The 17906-nt window shown below is 57.5% G+C and overlaps 1 protein-coding gene across 1 annotated transcript in view; it reads left to right on the top strand.

Annotated features, from left to right (window-relative positions):
- The window catches only part of SRGAP3 (SLIT-ROBO Rho GTPase activating protein 3), a 161277-nt gene that overhangs the window by 141453 nt on the left and 1918 nt on the right, over nt 1–17906 (top strand). The window contains 9 exon segments of the mRNA XM_054695447.1: nt 945–1022; nt 2879–3013; nt 4353–4458; nt 4666–4893; nt 7572–7651; nt 12670–12850; nt 13798–13947; nt 15815–15936; nt 15939–16141. Coding sequence (XP_054551422.1) covers nt 945–1022; nt 2879–3013; nt 4353–4458; nt 4666–4893; nt 7572–7651; nt 12670–12850; nt 13798–13947; nt 15815–15936; nt 15939–16141 — 1283 coding nt within the window.

Below are 17906 nucleotides of genomic sequence, written 5' to 3'. Positions count from 1 at the left end.
GAGACAATTTAAAAAGGGCTGTGAGTGACTGGAGGGGCAGGACGGCTTGGGCTAAGGTGGTAAGGAAAGGCCTCTCCAGGGTGGTATTTGAGCAGAAGCCAGCCGCGCAGTCCAGGTGGAGGGAGTGGCCAGTGTGAAGACCTGATGTGAGAAGGAGGACCCGTGTGGCTAGATGGGATGAGCCAGGAGGATGGGAAAAAAGACCAGCTGGAAATGCAATAGTAGTTAATAAAAGAAATGAAGGCGTGTTTATTGAGCATATGCTATGTACGAGTGAATCTTAGACCACAGCCTGCTTAGTAAGGGCAGACACATTCTGGATTGATTGCATGAATATATAGAGAAGCCGAATCTGAGGGAACGGCTCCCTGTCTCCCCACTTAATTCCCATTTCAGTAGAGGAGGCTCCTTCAAATGAGCGTGTTCAGTCCTGTAGGTTGCTGTTATGTTGGGTATCAGCATCTCTTAGCTCTGTAGAAGCGTATATACAAGAAGTTCAATAACCCAGTCTCCCCACGCTCTGACTCCAGGCCAGCGCGCACTCTAGACTCTCACTAGTCCTGAAGGAAGGAGGCTGTGTTGGTGAGAGGAGGCCAAGGTAGTGTCCCTGGCCTCGTCCAAGATCTCTGTGACACTCAGATGGCATTGGTGAGCTCAGGTCGAGCTATGCAGTACCAGTGAAGCTGGGGAACCCTGTGGCCAAGTGCATGCGTGGCTGTTCCTGAGCTGACCTCCTGTGGACTGGAGGATGGCCAGTGGGGACAGGAACTTGTGGCCTTTTCCTTGCAGCCCAGGTGGGAGCCCAGACAGCGAAGCGGATGTCTGCCCACCTCTGCCAGCCCCGGGCTCCTTCTGGGGGACCTTACCACGAGGGGGAGGAGGTGGTGGGAGCCCTGAGGTCTGCGGGCTCCAGGCCCCAGGCACGCTCTGTCTGTCTGTTGCAGGACTCCAGCAGCAGGGCATCTTCAGAGTGCCCGGCTCTCAGGTGGAAGTCAACGACATCAAGAACTCCTTTGAGAGAGGTGGGTGCCGGGCGGCCACCCCCAGCTGTGGCTCCGGGAAGACGGGTGGGTCCCCGCCTTCCTCTCGCTTTCTCCTGGAGGGAGTTCGTGTCTGCATTCCTTGTGTAAGGTCCCTGACAGGAGCCCCGAGCTCCTTTCCTTGGGCTTCTGAAAAGTTGCAACACATTGGAAATCCATTTTAGGCTTATTATTCCTAAACCCATTTTCCTTTTTCTTCTGACAAGCGTCAGCCAGGGTTTTAGTGAGATGCTGACGATGGAGACAGTTCTGTCGACAATGAAACTTGCCCCTTGAGCTTGAGCTCTTGCCGCAAACTCCTGGCACAAAGAAGGGGCGAACATCCCGGAAGGCAGGAATCAGTACCGGACCCGGGAGAGAGCCAGGGCTTCCTGTCGTCACCGCTTTGTCCTCCCTCTGACCAGTCCATATCTTCCCTGGGGCAAAGACCAGCCTGCTGCCAGTGTCCCTGTGGGGCCTGTGGCTGGAAGGGGGCTGGTGCCTTTTCACCCCATGCAGATTGGGGGGCGGGGTTTGATTTGAGGGCTGACATCACAACTTGAAAGATCTGGACCTTTCTAGAGACTGGGCCTGGCTTTTCGGAGGTCTGTTTCCTTCCCAGGAGAGGCGGCATGGCTGGGGGTGGTGCCATCTTGAACAGTCTCAGGATGGGCTTGGGGGGCTGTGATCTCAGAGAAGAATCCTGTGAGGAGGCCCCTTGCAGGGCTCCTGCTGAGAGTAATCTGCAGGCACTGCTTGGTGGCAAGTCTGCCTGTCCAGGACATGAACCCCCAGTGTGAACACAGCTTTCTCTCAGACTTGCCAGGAATTTTAGCTCCCGATCCCCCCCTGCAGGCAGCCAGTGTTCACACAAACCATCTGGTTTGGGCAGAAGTCACTGTTGGCTGCTAGAAGCACTGGGTAAAACCTGACGTGGATGCCTATCACTTATTTCCTCTTTCATACTTAGTGTTATGAAAGGGGAAGTCTACCTGTACAAGATAGAGATCTGGAGGCCATGGCCTCCACCCAGGGACCCTGGGGTTCACGCCACCAGTAGGGCACCTGACATCTTGGGCCTGCAGACTCACTGAGATGCCCACACACCACCTGTGTGTAGTCCTGCCCCACGCCTTCACCCCAGATCAATCCAAAGGGAGCAAAGAGAAATACAGGATAGAGGCTGCCTAGAGGACAGTGGCTTGGATTCTTCGAGTCAATTAAAAAATAAAGAGCTAGTAAGCTAGTAATAAAATGTGGGGCCTGTTTTACATTTCAGAGACTAAATACACTTAATAACCAAATGAGTTGTGGGAAGATTGATTAGATCTTAGCTTTTGAAAAAGTTCTTTGAAAGCTAAGGAGTGGTAGGGATGGTGTTTGGAGACTGCTGTTAATTTTCTTTTATTATTATTATTATTTTATGTAATTCTTACAACATTTTTCATTTTTGCACAATGTATGCATTTTCATTTTGGTCATATTCCCCATACAATTCCCACCCGACTGTTGTTAATTTTCTTAGGTATATTAATGTTTGTAATGATGTGGGAGAATAAAACCCTGTGCTGAAGCATCCAATGACTTGCTGTGATGTCTGCAGAGGGCTCGCAATGAGTTGAGCATCAGTACATATACACACAATATGGCAAGGGGAGTGTGACAGGTGGTGGGTGTTCACTCCTCTATTTTTACAACTTTTCTAAAGATTGGAATGTTACAGGGAGGTCTCCAAACATGTGGTGTCAGGGAGGCTGCCCCACCTGCCTCTCCAGCTTAGGGGGCCAGGTCACCTCTTCTGCCCTCTCCACCTCCCCTGCCACCTCACCCACTGACGTGTGTCTCCTGTGTCCACTCAGGTGAAGACCCCCTCGTGGATGATCAAAATGAACGAGATATCAATTCAGTCGCTGGCGTTTTAAAACTGTATTTCCGAGGACTGGAAAACCCACTCTTTCCTAAGGAAAGGTTTCAAGATTTGATATCTACTATTAGTAAGTATTTTCAGGTGGAACCACCAATTCCATGACAAATCATTATTGAAGCTGCACTCTGCTTATTACCATGCTGGGCACACAGGTGGGCTTCCATCAGGGAAGCAGTGTGGCCCTTGACTTCACAGAACTTGAAACCTAGTTATTGTTATTGTGAAATAAGAAGGTGGTTTACAGTGGAAGGGCTGATGGGCACAGGATGCCCCAAGGTGTGCCATGTTTATGCAAAGACCCAGGGGCAATGAAATCCTTTGTGAGAGGGAGATGATGAATGAGTGGCCTGGCACAATTTCTCAATGGGGCGCATGTAGAGTTCAGCAGTACCTACACAATCAGGGCACCCTCCAGTCACGGTGACAACCCCAGAGAATGTCCCACGTATGTGTAACTGCCCCACAAGTGCAGTACAACTTCACCTGAGCAACGTGACTTGAAACCATCCCAGGTACTCTAGGAAGGGGCAGCTACTGGGAAATGAGGCAGGCAAGGTTGGCTGAATCCCCATCACGAAGAGTCTCAGCACAGAGGAGAAGAGGAAAAGCTATCTTTGGTAGGAAACACACTGGCAGATGTGGACGCTGGGGAGAGGGCTGGTGCAAAAGGCTGTTCTCTGTGACAGAAACAGGCATGCTTTCTGTGCTCTGCAGCTCATTCTTCTTGGTGCCAGGAAGAGCCCACTATGCAGTGGCCTCTCCTTCCACGCCCAGTTTGCTGCCCGCAGCCCTGGCCTGGCTGATAACAATATCAGTTTCTACCTCTCTGGGAGAACAGGGGTCAGAAACTAAAATCTGAATCATCTGCCAGGCTGGTCGAGCAATAATAGCTCTAGCAGTGGTTATTTATTCCACACTCATTGTCTGAGCTCCTGCTATGGGCTAGGCCTGTGCTACAGCGTGTTTATAACAAGTTTAATAAAAAGTGGTCTCTGCCTATGTTGTAGGTGTCAGAAACTCATACTGGCTTAATCCATAAAGGGCACCGTTGTGGCTCACATCCCCACTGGACCCAGATGTCACGTGGCATCAACAGGAATCAGTCCCCTTTCTCTGTGCTGCTTCCCCGAGCCAACTTCACAAGGGCTCCTCTCTCTAGGTTTCTACTCTCAAAGTCCCAAAGGTCAACTCTGATGGGTTCTGATTAGGCCACTTACCCCTGCCTGAGTCCACTCCCGTGGCCAGAGGAGGACGATGCCCTGAATCGCCAGGCCAGTGTCACATCAGAACCAGAGTAGAGCCGGCTCCTCCTGACGTAGGAGGCTGATTTGGAGGGACAGCTCATCACAGCGGCTCCCTTGCTCTCTGAGGGTGGAAGGCACCTGAAATGCCCCTTTACATTCCAGAACTGGAGAACCCAGCTGAGAGGGTGCACCAGATCCAACAAATCCTCGTCACCCTTCCCCGTGTGGTCATCGTGGTCATGAGATACCTCTTTGCTTTCCTCAATCAGTGAGTTGCTGGGGATGGGGTCCCTGCTCTGACTCCACTGGGGCCTCCTCTGGGAGGGGGCGTCTTGAGGCTGCTGCAAGGGCAACTGTTCTTATAGCAGAACATGGCCCCCTCCTGGATTTGAGTAGCTGCCCCTTCCCCCCAAGAAAAAGCACCGTGGGAGGACTTGGCTTCCCCGGTGACTAGTGGGTCCCTCCTCTCTCGTAGCCTCTCGCAGTACAGCGACGAGAACATGATGGACCCCTACAACCTGGCCATCTGCTTCGGGCCCACCCTCATGCACATCCCCGACGGGCAGGACCCTGTGTCCTGCCAGGCCCACGTCAACGAAGTCATCAAAACCATCATCATCCACCATGAAGCCATCTTCCCCAGCCCCCGGGAGCTGGAGGGACCCGTGTATGAAAAATGCATGGCTGGAGGGGAAGAATACTGGTAAGATTCTGTTCCTCCTAATATTGTCATTGCCATCATCGCTTGCTGTTGAATGGGAATGGTAAGAAATGCTTCAGTTTTCTCACTGCGCTATAGTTTGTAGGCCTACGTGCGTTTCCTCATCTGAGCTTTGCAGCGGCGTCATGTGAAAAATAGGTGCCTCTGTCAAGGTTCTCTCAGAGCAGAAATACAAGTCAATTGGGAGTTTACTGGTTTATTTAACTATAAAGTCTGGGAACTTGGCTTCAGGTGCAGCTGGATCCAGGAACTCATCAGTATCCTCAGGACTCAGTCCTACATGTTCCCTCCCTTAGCTCTGTTTTCTTCTGCTTTGGTTCATTCTAGGCAGCCTCTCCCTTGGTGGTTTCAAGAAGGCAGCCAGCAGCCCCAGATTCAGAACCCCTCTCTCAGCACCCCCAGTGTCCTTTCCAAATGCTCCAATGCAGAGCCAAGACTATGTCTCCCGGCTGAAACTTGAGTCCAGAACCCCACTGGTTAGGACAGCGTGTCATACTGTCACTGGCCAGATGAGGACATCTCTGGCAGTAGAGGAGTGGACAAGTCCACCGAGATCTCATGGACTGAGAGGGGGCTCTTGAGTTCCCTTTTCCCGATAGGGTGAGGGCCTTGCTTTGAGAGCTCCCACGAGGTCAGCTGGGCCTCGGTGTGCCTGGCATCACCCTGGCATCACTGGGTTCTGGGGGAAGAATTTTAGGACCTTATCATAATCAGAGCTGACCACCTTCCCCAGGCCAAGGCCTTACCATGTGGTGAAGATAGGAACTTTAAAAAAAAAAATGTGTGAAGACTGGAAATTCTGAACACTGACCAATGGACCAGTCAAAAGGCTCCTACTCTCTCTTCAGTGCCCTCCCAAGCCATGCACAGCCTTATTTTTAGGTCTCGCCGGTGCTGCTTTCTGCCAGGCATCTGCAAGGGAGTCTGTCTTGTGGCTGTCACAGCTCTCCTGGACTTGGGAATCACCTTAGTTCTGTGGGCATGTTTGGGCAACTGCTTCAGAGGTGGGTGCAGGTCCAGCTCGTGTTTCCCAGCAGAAACCCTGGGCCTAGGGAGGTCCAGTGGCAGCCCCCAACAGCGTCTGAGCACGGGAGCGAGTTTTGACCCTGTTCACAGCCAGGCATCGAACAGCCGGCAGGCGGGCCTCCCAGACCAAGGGAGGCTTGCCCACAGCATCCGTGCCTTGCCTGCTTCTCCTTTGTGGCTGCAGCACATACGATCCGTGTTCTGGGGAGGGACCTAAGAGCTCAGGAGCCTCGTCAAAGAGCAAAGCACAATAACCACACCCCCAGCCCACGTGTCTCACAAGGAAGAAAAGCAACCAATCACGGCGTCATCTCAGAGGTGTTTCCAAAGTCAGAAGGGGGCATTTGGCCGAGGGTCTCCTCACAACAGACAACAGTTGTTCATTTGACAAAGGAACATTTGTCTGGGGCCCTCCCTGGGCTGGGAGGTGGGACATGATCATAGCAGAATTAGTGCTGACCAGGGAGGAGGAAAATGGGCTGTTCTAGAAGTGGGGCTCCTGAGTCAGTGTGGGGCTCCAGATTAGCTTCCTGGGGAAGTCAGACTGAGCTGACACCTAAAAGCCGAAAAACTGGAGTTGGCCAGGTGAGGAGTGAGCGCAGAGAGTTTTAGGCTTGTGTTGTTCAATAAAATGAGCTGTTTCATTTGGGTGAGGGCTCTGTGTGATGAGGGGGTTCATGAGAGCCCAAGGGCTGCAGGAACCTGGTTCTGAAGGGTCTTCTTACAGCATCGTGCAGACTGGACCTTCCAGACGGTGATGGAGAATTCTTCATAATAAAGTCCAAGTGCCTTTAAGCGGCGCTGTGAATGTCACCTGCTCCGAGAAGCCCTCCCTGACCACCCTGTGCAGGGTTCCTTTGCTATGCTCGTCCCTGCTCACTTGCTCCTGTGGAAGACCTCTCAATTTGCAGCAGTTTTATTTCCTGGCCATGGGGCAGGCCCGGCCCCACTTACCATCAGCGAGTCCCTCCTTACTCGCATTGTGCCTGGCTTGTGCAGGGCTCACTTGGTGGCCCGTGGGAACTGACTGACCTGTGAATGGAGCCTGGCCTCCAGAAGCTTGTTACCTGGCAAGAGGGTTGCACCTGTGAAGTTGTCTCCGTGCATGCGTGACCGAATCTGTTCCAGGCCACGCCAGGTCACCAGCCTGGTCCCTCTTCCTGGACTGATCTGGTCTTGGCTCACAGCTCACAAAGCCCCCTGAGCCACCCTGCTCCCTGTTCGGGCCACCCCACCTTGCTGGGGGGTCGCCTTGCTGGGACACTAAGGGGCCAGGCTAGATGGACAGCTCAGCGCTCCCAAGTTCCTTTCTGCGCTGGCCTGGTTGTCCTTCCAAGGACAACCACCAGGGTTTTCCCTCTGCCCTCTGGGTCAGACAGAACACCTAGGATGGAAGACAGCCAGCAGGTTCCAGAGCTGGGAAGCTTATTCAGGGCAGCTTCTGATTGGGGGTGTTGGTGGGGGGCTGCTGGGAGTGCTTTTCTATAGGAAGCTCCCTGAGGAAGATGGCATGCAGGGGGCCTGGGGCGGATGTGGGTGAGGGCCGGTGGCGACTGGGTAGGTGCCCTTGGGAGACTAAGGGTGGCAGAGGGTGGACGGTGGCCTACAAGGCCCCTTTCCGTGTTCCCTTGCAGTGACAGCCCACACAGCGAGCCGGGGACCATTGACGAAGTTGACCATGACAACGGCACCGAGCCTCACACCAGTGATGAAGGTGAGAGGGGGGTGTGGGGTCTCCTGCAGGTGCCCCTGATGCCCACTCAGGCCCACCCATGTGCAGGGCTGGCCCGTGTAACCCTGTCCGGCTGCCCAAGTCAGGGGTGTCTGTGGCCTTGTCTGGTCCCTCTGCCCCCCCCCCCCGCACCCGTGGTCTGACCTGCAGTGGCTTGTGCTGGGCCTTGGGCACATGGGTCCTCGAGGAGCTCCCTGACCAATCGGGAGCTGCTTCCCTTGAGGCAGTATTAATGCCAGGTGGTAAGAGCATCCCCAGCATACTGAGCGCCCCAAAGATGAAGCCAAACTGGAGTGGATGCTGACCCAGGAGGTGTGGAGAGCGGGACAGGCCGGCCCAGCTCTAGGGGCTTCCTTCCCTCTCACCCCCCAGGCTAGGAAAAGAGAGCCCTAGGGCCTCTGGGGACCCCGACTGAGGTCAGGGGTCATGTGGGTAACACGAGCCCTCAGGCGGCCAGCACAGCCCGGGCCCACAACGCTTTAGGGCCCATGAAAACATCTTAATTTCCATTAAAATAGTAAGGAAACAAGTGACTGGACATTGCAGACAACACGTTGCTGTCAAATGCACCGCTCCCCGCCCTCCCCACCCTTTGGGACTTGCTGTTGTTACTTGCACCCGTACTTGCTGATTAACTCACAGACTGTCTCAGCGACGTCGCTGTTCCCCGCACCCGCGTCAGCCTGCCCTTCGTCTTCGGAGAGAAATGGCCTGTGGGCGCCCACAGTGGCCGCGGGAGGGCAGCGGTTTCAGGGCTTCCCCTTCCCTGACCACATCCAGCTGCTAAACTCCACTCGTTGCTGGATGTTTTGCTCTATTCATATTAATCATGTCCTCGGTCATAAATTGTTCTACAAACTAATCAAATCAAGCCGTCGCCTTTGAAGGAAGAGTTTCCGAGGCGAGTGCTGCACATTGGTGCTCACGCCAGAGGGGCCTCTCAGCCGCCCTGGCCCTGCTTACCTCCGGCGAGCTGGCTGGCCCGAGCTCCAGCTCGTCTTCATTACGTCTGCGGACCTGCCCCAGCGCCTTTCTCCACCACCACCGCTGCTCCGGCACATGCCCCTGGACGTGAGCTTCACCTCGCTCTGTTGCCAATGCCGGCCTCCCTTTGGGAAGAGATTAGAAGCTGTTATATAGCTGCTTCCCCCCCCAGGCCCACAAAAATATCTCTGAACTAGAGCTCTGGAGCTTGGAGTAGGACCTCAGCAAGCTTCTGAGTGACACCCCCATTCCAGGGGTTGAGTAGAGGCAGCGGCGAAAGGTCCTCTTGGCTCACCTCTCCCACATGGACCAGTGGGGCCAGGGCTCCAGGATTCTCGTTGGGGCCACGGCCAAGGAGGAGCCTCTATCTTGTGTCTCTGCTGCACCCCCTGGAACCCTAGAATGGGTCACTGGGCATAGGAGGAGAGGCATTGCTCTCCTCCAGGGAAGAAAGCCCTGTGACTGGCAGCTGGGGGTGGAGGGGCTGTGTTTGGGGCTGCAGCAATCTGCGGTGGAGCCTCTACCTCCTTCCCTGTGGGAGCTGGTGGAGGAGGGAGTAGCTTTGTCTCAAATGCCGCAGCCTTTGGCCTCTCTGACCAAATTTTCACAGATTTCTATGACTGGATGTATTGTCACTTCCTGTTTTTTAAGTGATTGTTGTACTTTTTGCAAGCTTTACTAAGAAGCGGGTCAACATGTCCCCTTCCACAGTGAGGGTGATGGTGACCCTACTGCTAATGTCAGTCTTAGAGGGAGCGGGGAGCAAAGCCCAAGGCAGAGAAGAAACCTGCAGCCACAGGCGAGAGGAGGAGAAAAGAGGGTCCTGTGGCCAAGCTTAGGGTACTGTGTGACTCTAGCAAGGGAAGAGGAGAGAGGATGGAGACTCATGCTCACGCTGGCCTCTGCCCAACGGCCTGAGGACACTTGCGCTCTCTTGTCTGGAGACAGGTGGGCTGGGTGCGCAGGGGCACAGAAGCACTGGGAGCAGCAGGGCTGTTGGCTCGCCCATACAGAGGGCTGTGCCTGAGTAAGTTCTCCTGTGTGGCATGGCGAGGCGGGGCTGAGCCTCCCGTCAGGTAGTGGGTAGAGAAGGGCAGAGGATCTGGGGCTTATGGAACATCCAGCCTCAGATTCCAAAACAAAGCCAGAATATTCTAACAACCTCCACACCTTTCCAGCCTCCAGCCTCTCCCCTCTGGCCCTTCCCTGACTGCAGCTGCTCTGCTCCCTCAGGGACCTCCCTAAGATGTGACAGTCCCTAAACCCTCTGGACGGGCCTCTGCTTGTCCTAGCTCGGGGCTGGCCTCACCCACCCTCCTCACTGTAGGGCCCGCGGGCACCCATGGGCACAGCTAGCCTCTCCACAAGCAGCGCTGAATCGAATCTCAACATACAACATAGTTCATATGAATATTCATATTTTACTGGACAGATGCAAAGGCTCTGTGGCAGGGATAAACTTGGCATGTTTCAGAAACATCCAGAAGGCTCTACGAGTGATATCTGAGACCTGAGATCTCAGCTTATCACTCTTTACTGTGTGACCCACCCTGGAGGCATCACTGCAGTTCAGCCTGTTTCCTCGCCTGGAGAGTGAGGAGGGTTGCAGGTACCTTGTGAGGATGGAATGTGATGCTGTAAACAGAGCTTTTAGCACATAGTAAAAACAGTTTGTTCATGCAAGCAACAAATATGTATTGCTTGCCTACCTCCCTCAGGGACTGTCCTCAAAGAAGGAAACCAGCCAGAGGTAAAGAGCCTGTCCTAACAGAGCCCATGTCAGTAGGAAGAGTGACAGTAGCAAGTTCACGCGTGCAGACACACACGCGAGCTGAAGCTGTCATCAGCGCTAAGAAGAGAAAAGCAGGAGCAGGTCTCGAGAGTGAGCTGCCGCTTGGTGCTTTCGTAGTCGAGGGTCAGGGAAGGCCTGGCTGAGACAGTGACATCCCAGCACAGACCTGAGCAAACGTGGGAAGTGGCCCAGTGTCGATAAATGTTCGCTGAGTGTGAATGAATGCAAAGATGTGGGAGGGCTTCCCCGGGGAGTGCCAATAACAAGTGCAAAGGCCCTGGGGCTGGAGAAAGCGAGGCGTGTTTTAAAAGCACCAAGAAGTTTCTGTGAATATTAATACTGCAGTGTTTAGTTATAAATTTTACTAAAGTTTGCAACTTACTTTAAAATTCATTAAAACTTAAGATGGCCACTTGGGTGGCAGGGGGATGGAGGGTGGAGGTGCGTGATGAGCTGGTGTAGTCACATGCTAATGGCCGCCTGTAGCTGGTGGGTCTGGTCATGTTCACGCAGAATCCTTTCAACTTGACCTTGTGTTTGAAAAATGTCACAATACACGTTGCAGGAGAGAGGTCAAGGGCGCTGGGGGCGGAGGGGCAGTAGACCCAGCGAGGGAGAGAGTGGAGGGAGAGTGGAGAGTGGCCTGGGCTGCAGGGACCTCTGGGGCCCGCTGCTCGGAGGCTGCAGCAGCCACGAGGAGACATTTGTTCCAGGCACAACGGGAAACCTTGAGAGGATCCGAGCAAGAGAAATTCATGATCGAATTGACAATTTTAAAAGCTCCCTCTGGCTGCTATGGGGAGAAATGGCTCTCCCCAGCAAAAACAAAGGCCAGGAGCCCCGGGTGGGCATGGGCCACACTGAGGACAGGGCGAAGCCAGGCCGGTCAGCCTGGGTGGCCGTGAAGGGCCCACACGCACGCTGGGGCTGGGTGTGGGCCCAGCGGGGACAACGCCGGGTCTGTTTCCTGAGATGGGAAGCAAGAGATGGAGCGTGGGGAGTGTGTGGGCGCGTGGTGAGGGGAGTCACATAACCTATTTTTGGTAGTGTAAACCCAGATAACGGGCTCACTCATAAATGGTCGCTATTACTGCCGTTTCGACCCCACGCTTACAGAACGACGTCTGCAAACACACGTTCCCTCTCGGCTTGCGGCTCGGCTCTGCTCCTCCTTTTCTTCTTCCCCTTACAGTTTCCATCCTTCCTCAGCTTCCCCCAGTCCCAGACCATGCCCAGGGGCTTCTGGGGCTCTGGCGATTGAAGGGCAGAAGCCAGACCCCGAGGCACCTGGCTCCACACTCCTGGAGCCCAGGCTCACATCAGCTCCTTCTGCAGTGTGGGGAATTGCGCTCTAGGGGGGCCCTGGGAACCCCGAGAGCACACAGCCCTCTGACTTGAGCCCCTGCTCTTACAGACCGCCCACCTTGTGCCTTGCCTCTCAGATATAAGGCAGCTGAGGTGCCCGGGGTTCTGGACCGACCTGAGGTCACACAGGCAAGTGACAGGCGAGAGCCACACCCTCGTGGCTTACCACAGCAGGGCTGTCACTGCGTGTGTGTGTGTGTGTGTGTGTGTGTGTGTGCGCGTGCATGCAAGTGTGGAAAAGAGAGAACACAATCCTGTGCCTTTTTTCCACTTAGAAGGACACAGTCCTGTGGGGTTAGGGCGCTTCCCCAGGCTGCCGTCTGACCGCTGTTACTTCTGGAAGGCCCATGCCCACTGCAGGCATCCGAGGGCTGGGGCTCTTGCCTGTGGATCTTGGGGTGCACGCCGAGGGCTAGGGTCTTGCCTGTGGACGTCAGGGCGCACGGCTCAGTCCATACCAGCGAGCTTTGAGGAGCCCTAGGAATCCTGCGAAGCAGTGCTCACACTTGGCGGGACGCGAGTCCACACGGGCCACCGGCTTGACCTCGCAGGAGGTTCGAGACGTCTGCAGGTGTCGTGAGTGGACGAAGGAAAGGGCTCCATGGGAACTGGAGCAGCCGTGGCCTTAGGGGGAGAAGAAAGGGCAGCGTCTTACAACACCGTTTCAGTGAGAGCTGGGGGCAGCGGGGAAGCAGCCCCACGCGCCGTTCTGAGAAGTCAGACGAGGGGCCTGAGCTCCCAGCGTGGGGAGCAGGTCTGAGCCAGGACCGGCACCCCGACTCCACCGCGAGCTTGTCCCCAGCCTGCTGTCCCCGCCGCCCGGGCCGCCCGCTGACCGCACCCTGCTCTTTCCTTCCAGAAGCGGAGCAGATCGAGGCCATCGCCAAGTTCGACTACGCGGGGCGGTCCCCACGCGAGCTGTCCTTCAAGAAGGGGGCCTCGCTGCTCCTGTACCAGCGCGCCTCCGAGGACTGGTGGGAGGGCCGGCACAACGGCGTGGACGGGCTCATCCCGCACCAGTACATCGTGGTCCAGGACATGTGAGCGGGGTCAGCGCCGAAGGGGAGGGCCGGGCCAGCCAGGGCTCTCCTGAGGAAGCACAGCTGGTCTCCGGAAGACTGGGTGCCCCTCACTCCTCGTCGGGGGACCCAGGGCCCTCCCTCCGGGAAACAGACCCAGCAGGTGCCCCTCGGCCCTACACCTGACCCACCCCCCAGCCTGCGGGGCTCCCTGTGACCCTAATCTTCCATCCCCCGGGCCTTCCCTGGGGGCAGCTCACCGCCTAGCCACTGCCCACACTCTCCAGCCGGCCTCTCGGGGTTGGTGGGAGCCGTCACCCCCTCAGTACCAGTTCACGAGAACCCGTTTCTTAGACAATTTGGCCATTAAAAAAAGGGCCTGGCCCCCCTGCGGCCCTGAAAGCCCACACACCTCCTGTGCCCCGGAAACCCCGCGCCTCAGGCAGGGCAGGTGGCGTGACCCAGAGAGGACTCAGACACCAAGCTGGACCTCCAGGGAGGGGCAAAGGCAGAACTAACAGGCAGAGGGGAGGGTCTGGAGCCAGAGGAAAGTCCAAGCCAGGGAAACCCCAAGAGGGAGCCTTGGAGGGCCTCCGTCCTGTGAGGTTCCAGCCTCTGCGGAGGGGCAGGGCCTGAGGAGGGAAGGGCAGCGGTAGGGGCCAGCAGGGCACCCCAATACGCTGCAAGCCACCTTACAATCATCTCAAGTCCTGGTGGGGAGGTCAGGGACAGAGGCCCCTTCTTCCTCCCTGCTTAACCTCGCCCCCCACTTCACAGGGAGCCAGGGGAGGGGGCTCCGCACACAGGAGGCTGGGGCTGCCCGTTTAGCTTGGGGGAGAACCAGGAGGGGACAAAGCAGCGGGTGGGTGTAAGTGACCATGGGTACCAGGTCAGCCTCTCCCCCCATCGCCACCAGGAACCCCTCCCTGCAAGCTGGGTCCCCCATTCATATCTGTCCTTCTCTCCAGGGACGACGCTTTCTCTGACAGCCTGAGCCAAAAGGCGGACAGCGAGGCGAGCAGTGGACCACTGCTGGATGACAAGGGGTCCTCCAAGAACGACCTGCAGTCCCCCACGGAGCACGTCTCAGATTACGGCTTTGGGGGCGTGATGGGCCGGTAGGAAGGCAGATTCACTTTTTCCTGCCAGTACCAAGTGGGTCTTATCTGACTGGGCGGAATCAGGGGGCAGGAGGGAAGAGGGAGATCCCTGGGGGCATTCCCCCAGGGGTCAGGACAGGGTGCTGGGTGTGCCCCAGGGGTGGCCCTAACAGCTTAGGACACAGGTCGCTGTTCTGCCCAAGACCTGGTCCAAGAATGCCCGCTGAGTGATCTGGGTTGGGGTCCAGGCAGAGGAGAGAGAAATTGGCATATTGTGACAAGTGGGGAGCGTGACCGGTGGGCGAGCTCTGTCCTGCCTCTGCAGTGCTTGCGCCGCCTCCTGCTCCCCGTGAAGACGGGAGTTCTGACCATTACCGTGAAGCTCCCAGCCCCTGAAGAAATCTCAGCCCCAACAGAAAACTCGCGCCGCCTCCGGTGCTGGGGCTGACACCCACTCCTCACCTCCCTTGGGTGGGGCCCCTCTGCCAATTTCTCTGCTCCAGGTGTGTGGCCAGGCTGTCCCGCGACCTTCCCGCCGGGTGAGGGACGCCGCCATCTGCAGGCAGGCGTGGGCCGGAGCGTGTGCTTGCTTTAAAAAAAAAAATAGGGAACAGGGAAGGAAGGAGCAGAGTTGAGGAGGAAAGCTCCCTCTGCTTCCTTAGTCAGATTCTCCCCGTGGCTCTCTCTGCCTGTTTCCGTGGAGAGGTCACAGGCCCCGCCCTACCCAGCCCCCAGCCACTGGGGCGCTCGGGACAGGCCAGAGAAACCAGCCACAGCAGGTCAAAATGCTCAGGAGTTTAATTCCGCTGAAGTCCCGATGCCTCTTTCCAGCACTTTCTGTTCAGCTGAGTGGACAGTTCAGGGCACTGTCCCGATGCCAGGCCCGGGGCTGCAGTGGGCAGATGACAGCTGCATGGGGCCTTGCCTCTGGGGGCCGCTGTTCTGCTTTGCTTTTCCCTCCCCCCATCTGCCTTCTTCTGGTGCTTTCTCTCCGAGTACCTCTGCCTCCCCTACACCCATGCTTCCCTCCTTCTGGGCGCCCACAGGGGGCCCTGGGATCTGAATCACCCAGGCCACCCGGCGCCTGGTCCCCTGATCACGGTCTGTGCCCATGCACTGTGCCGCCCCCAGGCTCTCCCCTCCCGAGCCCCGGAGTCTTCAGTGACCTCAGAGGGCCCAGCAGAATCCCTGGGGGTAGACCCTCTATTTGCCAGTGTGCTCCTATACCCCCCAAGCCTCTCTCAGGGAACACTGTGCCTACTTAACAGCTTAGGACACAGGGAAGTCTGGCAGTGACAGGACGGGCTCACCCTCCTGGTCCTCTCCGGTCCCGTGGCTGCACCAGCCGCCCAAGGGGTGAAAGCGTCCAGATGTGCAGAGGCCCAGCCCGTGGTGCCCTTTTCACTTTTGAACAACTCATAGAAATAGCCCTTCACAGGGGGCTGGGGTGGGTGATGGAGGTGGACCGCCTTCCACTCCCGGGGGGCCCTCCCGGGCTGCAGGAAGCTGGTCGCGCCTCAGTGCTTCAGCCAGGCCCTCACCTCCTGGCCATGCTTGCCCTGCCTCAGGGCCCAAGATGCGCGCGACTGACCACCGCCAGTGCGCCCCCAGGTTTGCAATCCTCTGGCTGGGACTTAACACGCAGCCAAGGTTGATTGCGTGGTGAGCAGCACCGCTAGTCAGCACTCCCCGTCTGCGGCAGTCACCGTGCCTGCGGGGTCTGCTCAGCCGATTGGCTTTCGTGGCAAAGCCGTGGGGTCTGGTCTGGCTGCCGGAGGCTCTGCTCTACCCCCACCCCCCGACTAGTGTTAGCGTGGGCCTGGGGTCGCTGGCGCTCCGAGAGGGTTGACCTGTGCCCCACGCCCCGTCCCTGGCTCCTTTGCAGAGTGCGGTTACGATCGGATGGAGCGGCCATCCCCAGGCGCCGAAGCGGGGGCGACACGCACAGCCCACCCCGGGGCCTGGGCCCCAGCATAGACACGCCACCCCGGGCCGCCGCCTGCCCCAGCAGCCCCACAAAATCCCTCTCACCCGGGGGAGGATCGAGAGCCCCGAGAAGCGGAGGATGGCGACGTTCGGGAGCGCCGGCAGCATCAACTACCCCGACAAGAAGGCGCTGTCGGAAGGGCACTCCGTGAGGGCGACGGGCGGCTCCACCAGGCACAGCAGCCTGGGGGACCACAAGTCCCTGGAGGCTGAGGCCCTGGCAGAAGTAAGGGCGTAGGACGACAGGCTGGGCCAGGGCGATGGCCAGAGGGGCCACGGGGGGTGGGGGGGCATGCAGACTGGGGAGCCCCTGAGCCCTTCACACCAGGCTTAAGGGTGAGCCCGAACACTAGCGAGCCAGCTGTCCCCTCCCCCCGGCCTCCCGGGGGCTGGCAGCCGGGTGGTGGCAGCCATGGGGTGGATCCTGTAAAGAATCCCAGGCTCCAGGGCTGGAGAGGGGGTGTCTGCCTTGGGGAGATTTTGGCAGCATGGCCATGGCCGGTGTCTTCACGAGATGCCGTGACTCTTACGTTCGTCCATTCGCTTGTCCTCTCGTTCGCTCCTTGACGACACTGAGGGAGTTCTGTGTGCGACAGTCTCTGTGCTGGCCCCGGTGATGACCAAGTGCCTCCGGCCCCGCCAGGGAGCTTCAGCTCAGAGCGGGGTGTGACGCCGCCTCTGGGACGCGCAGCTGTGAGGCGGCGGGCTCCGCTGCTTCCCAGAGGAGACACCTGACTTTGAGAGCCTGGAACAGGGGGCTGACACCTGTGGAGGGGGCGAGGAGGGACGGTAAGACCTCAGGTCCCAAGGCTGAAGCAGCAAGGGCAGAAAGTTCCAGGCTTCCCGTAGGGGGCTGGCCCCACAGCCCTTGCAGGAGACTCCGGGGCTGTCTAGGCTGTTTCAAGAGCGGGTCCGACCTGCTCAGTCCTGCGCGCCCTCGACTCTGCAGGGAGCTGGGACCAGGACCCACCCCGCGCCCCTCCCTGGTCTCAGAATACCCTTTAGGATTTAGATTTGAACCCAGTTCAAGAGGCTGGGGAGCCCGCAGCCCTGCCCTCAGAGCAGATGCCCTCAGAGCAGAGTGGAGGAGAAACGTGCTCACCCCCCGCCCAGCACCCCCCACACTAACGCAAGGCTCATGCCTAAACCACGGCTGCTCCTCCTCTGAGCTTCTGTCTTTCTGGCTCACATTCTGCCAGGGGAGGGAGGTGGTGGGGGGGCGACAGTTATGCTTCATAGAGTCAAGTTCTACCTTGCAGCTCACGCTGGACTAGAGCAAAAACGGTGGGGGCTGTAGGGGACGTGGTCTCAGTAGAGAGGCGTAGAAGGCGGGTGGGGACAGGGCTGCGTGGTCCACCATGTAGAGCCCACCCCCCAGCAGCTGGCCCTTGGGATAAAGGCACTGAAGTCTGCCCCTTGAGGGCGGCCAGTGTCCTGGGCCCGGGACGAGCGTCGTGGGGAAGCGGCAGAGTTAGTGTCAGCCACTAGCTATAGTTGCTTGAAAGGTGCAAGGATGAGCTGGGAGAGTGTCCCCAAGGGCTGGGCACCCTCAGCGTGGCCAGATGGGAACATGTCTTGGGGCTCAGGGCAGGCTAGCGGCCGCCTGCTGACCGCTGGGGAGAGGAGGGCAGGGGGCCCGGGCACGGAGCCGGCACCAGGACATCTCCAGGCTCCGAGCCTACCCGTCGACCGGGCTTTCAGTTTGCATTTGCCTCCGACAGAAAAGCGAGTGTGTCTTAGCTGGCGCCATGGTCCCCGGAGGCTGCCATGTTCAGCCATCTCCCTGCTGTCCCTTCACTGTCCCCTCCGGGACCCTTATCTCCTGTGGGCAAGGATCTGAAAACAGTAATAATGATCAGGAATATGGACTCTGGACATTGACCGCCCGGGGTGAGATTTGGACTGTCTAGTCATTAGCTGTGTGACCTTGGGCAAGTGACTTAACCAGCCTGAGCTCATGTGTCCTCATGTGTGAGCCGAGTGTGATGGCA

The sequence above is a fragment of the Talpa occidentalis genome, unplaced genomic scaffold (genome assembly GCF_014898055.3).
Source record: "Talpa occidentalis isolate TD23 unplaced genomic scaffold, MPIMG_talOcc4v2.1 talOcc4.10, whole genome shotgun sequence".
NCBI classification, from domain to species: Eukaryota; Metazoa; Chordata; class Mammalia; order Eulipotyphla; family Talpidae; genus Talpa; species Talpa occidentalis.
This window is presented reverse-complemented; position numbering and strand designations above follow the sequence as displayed.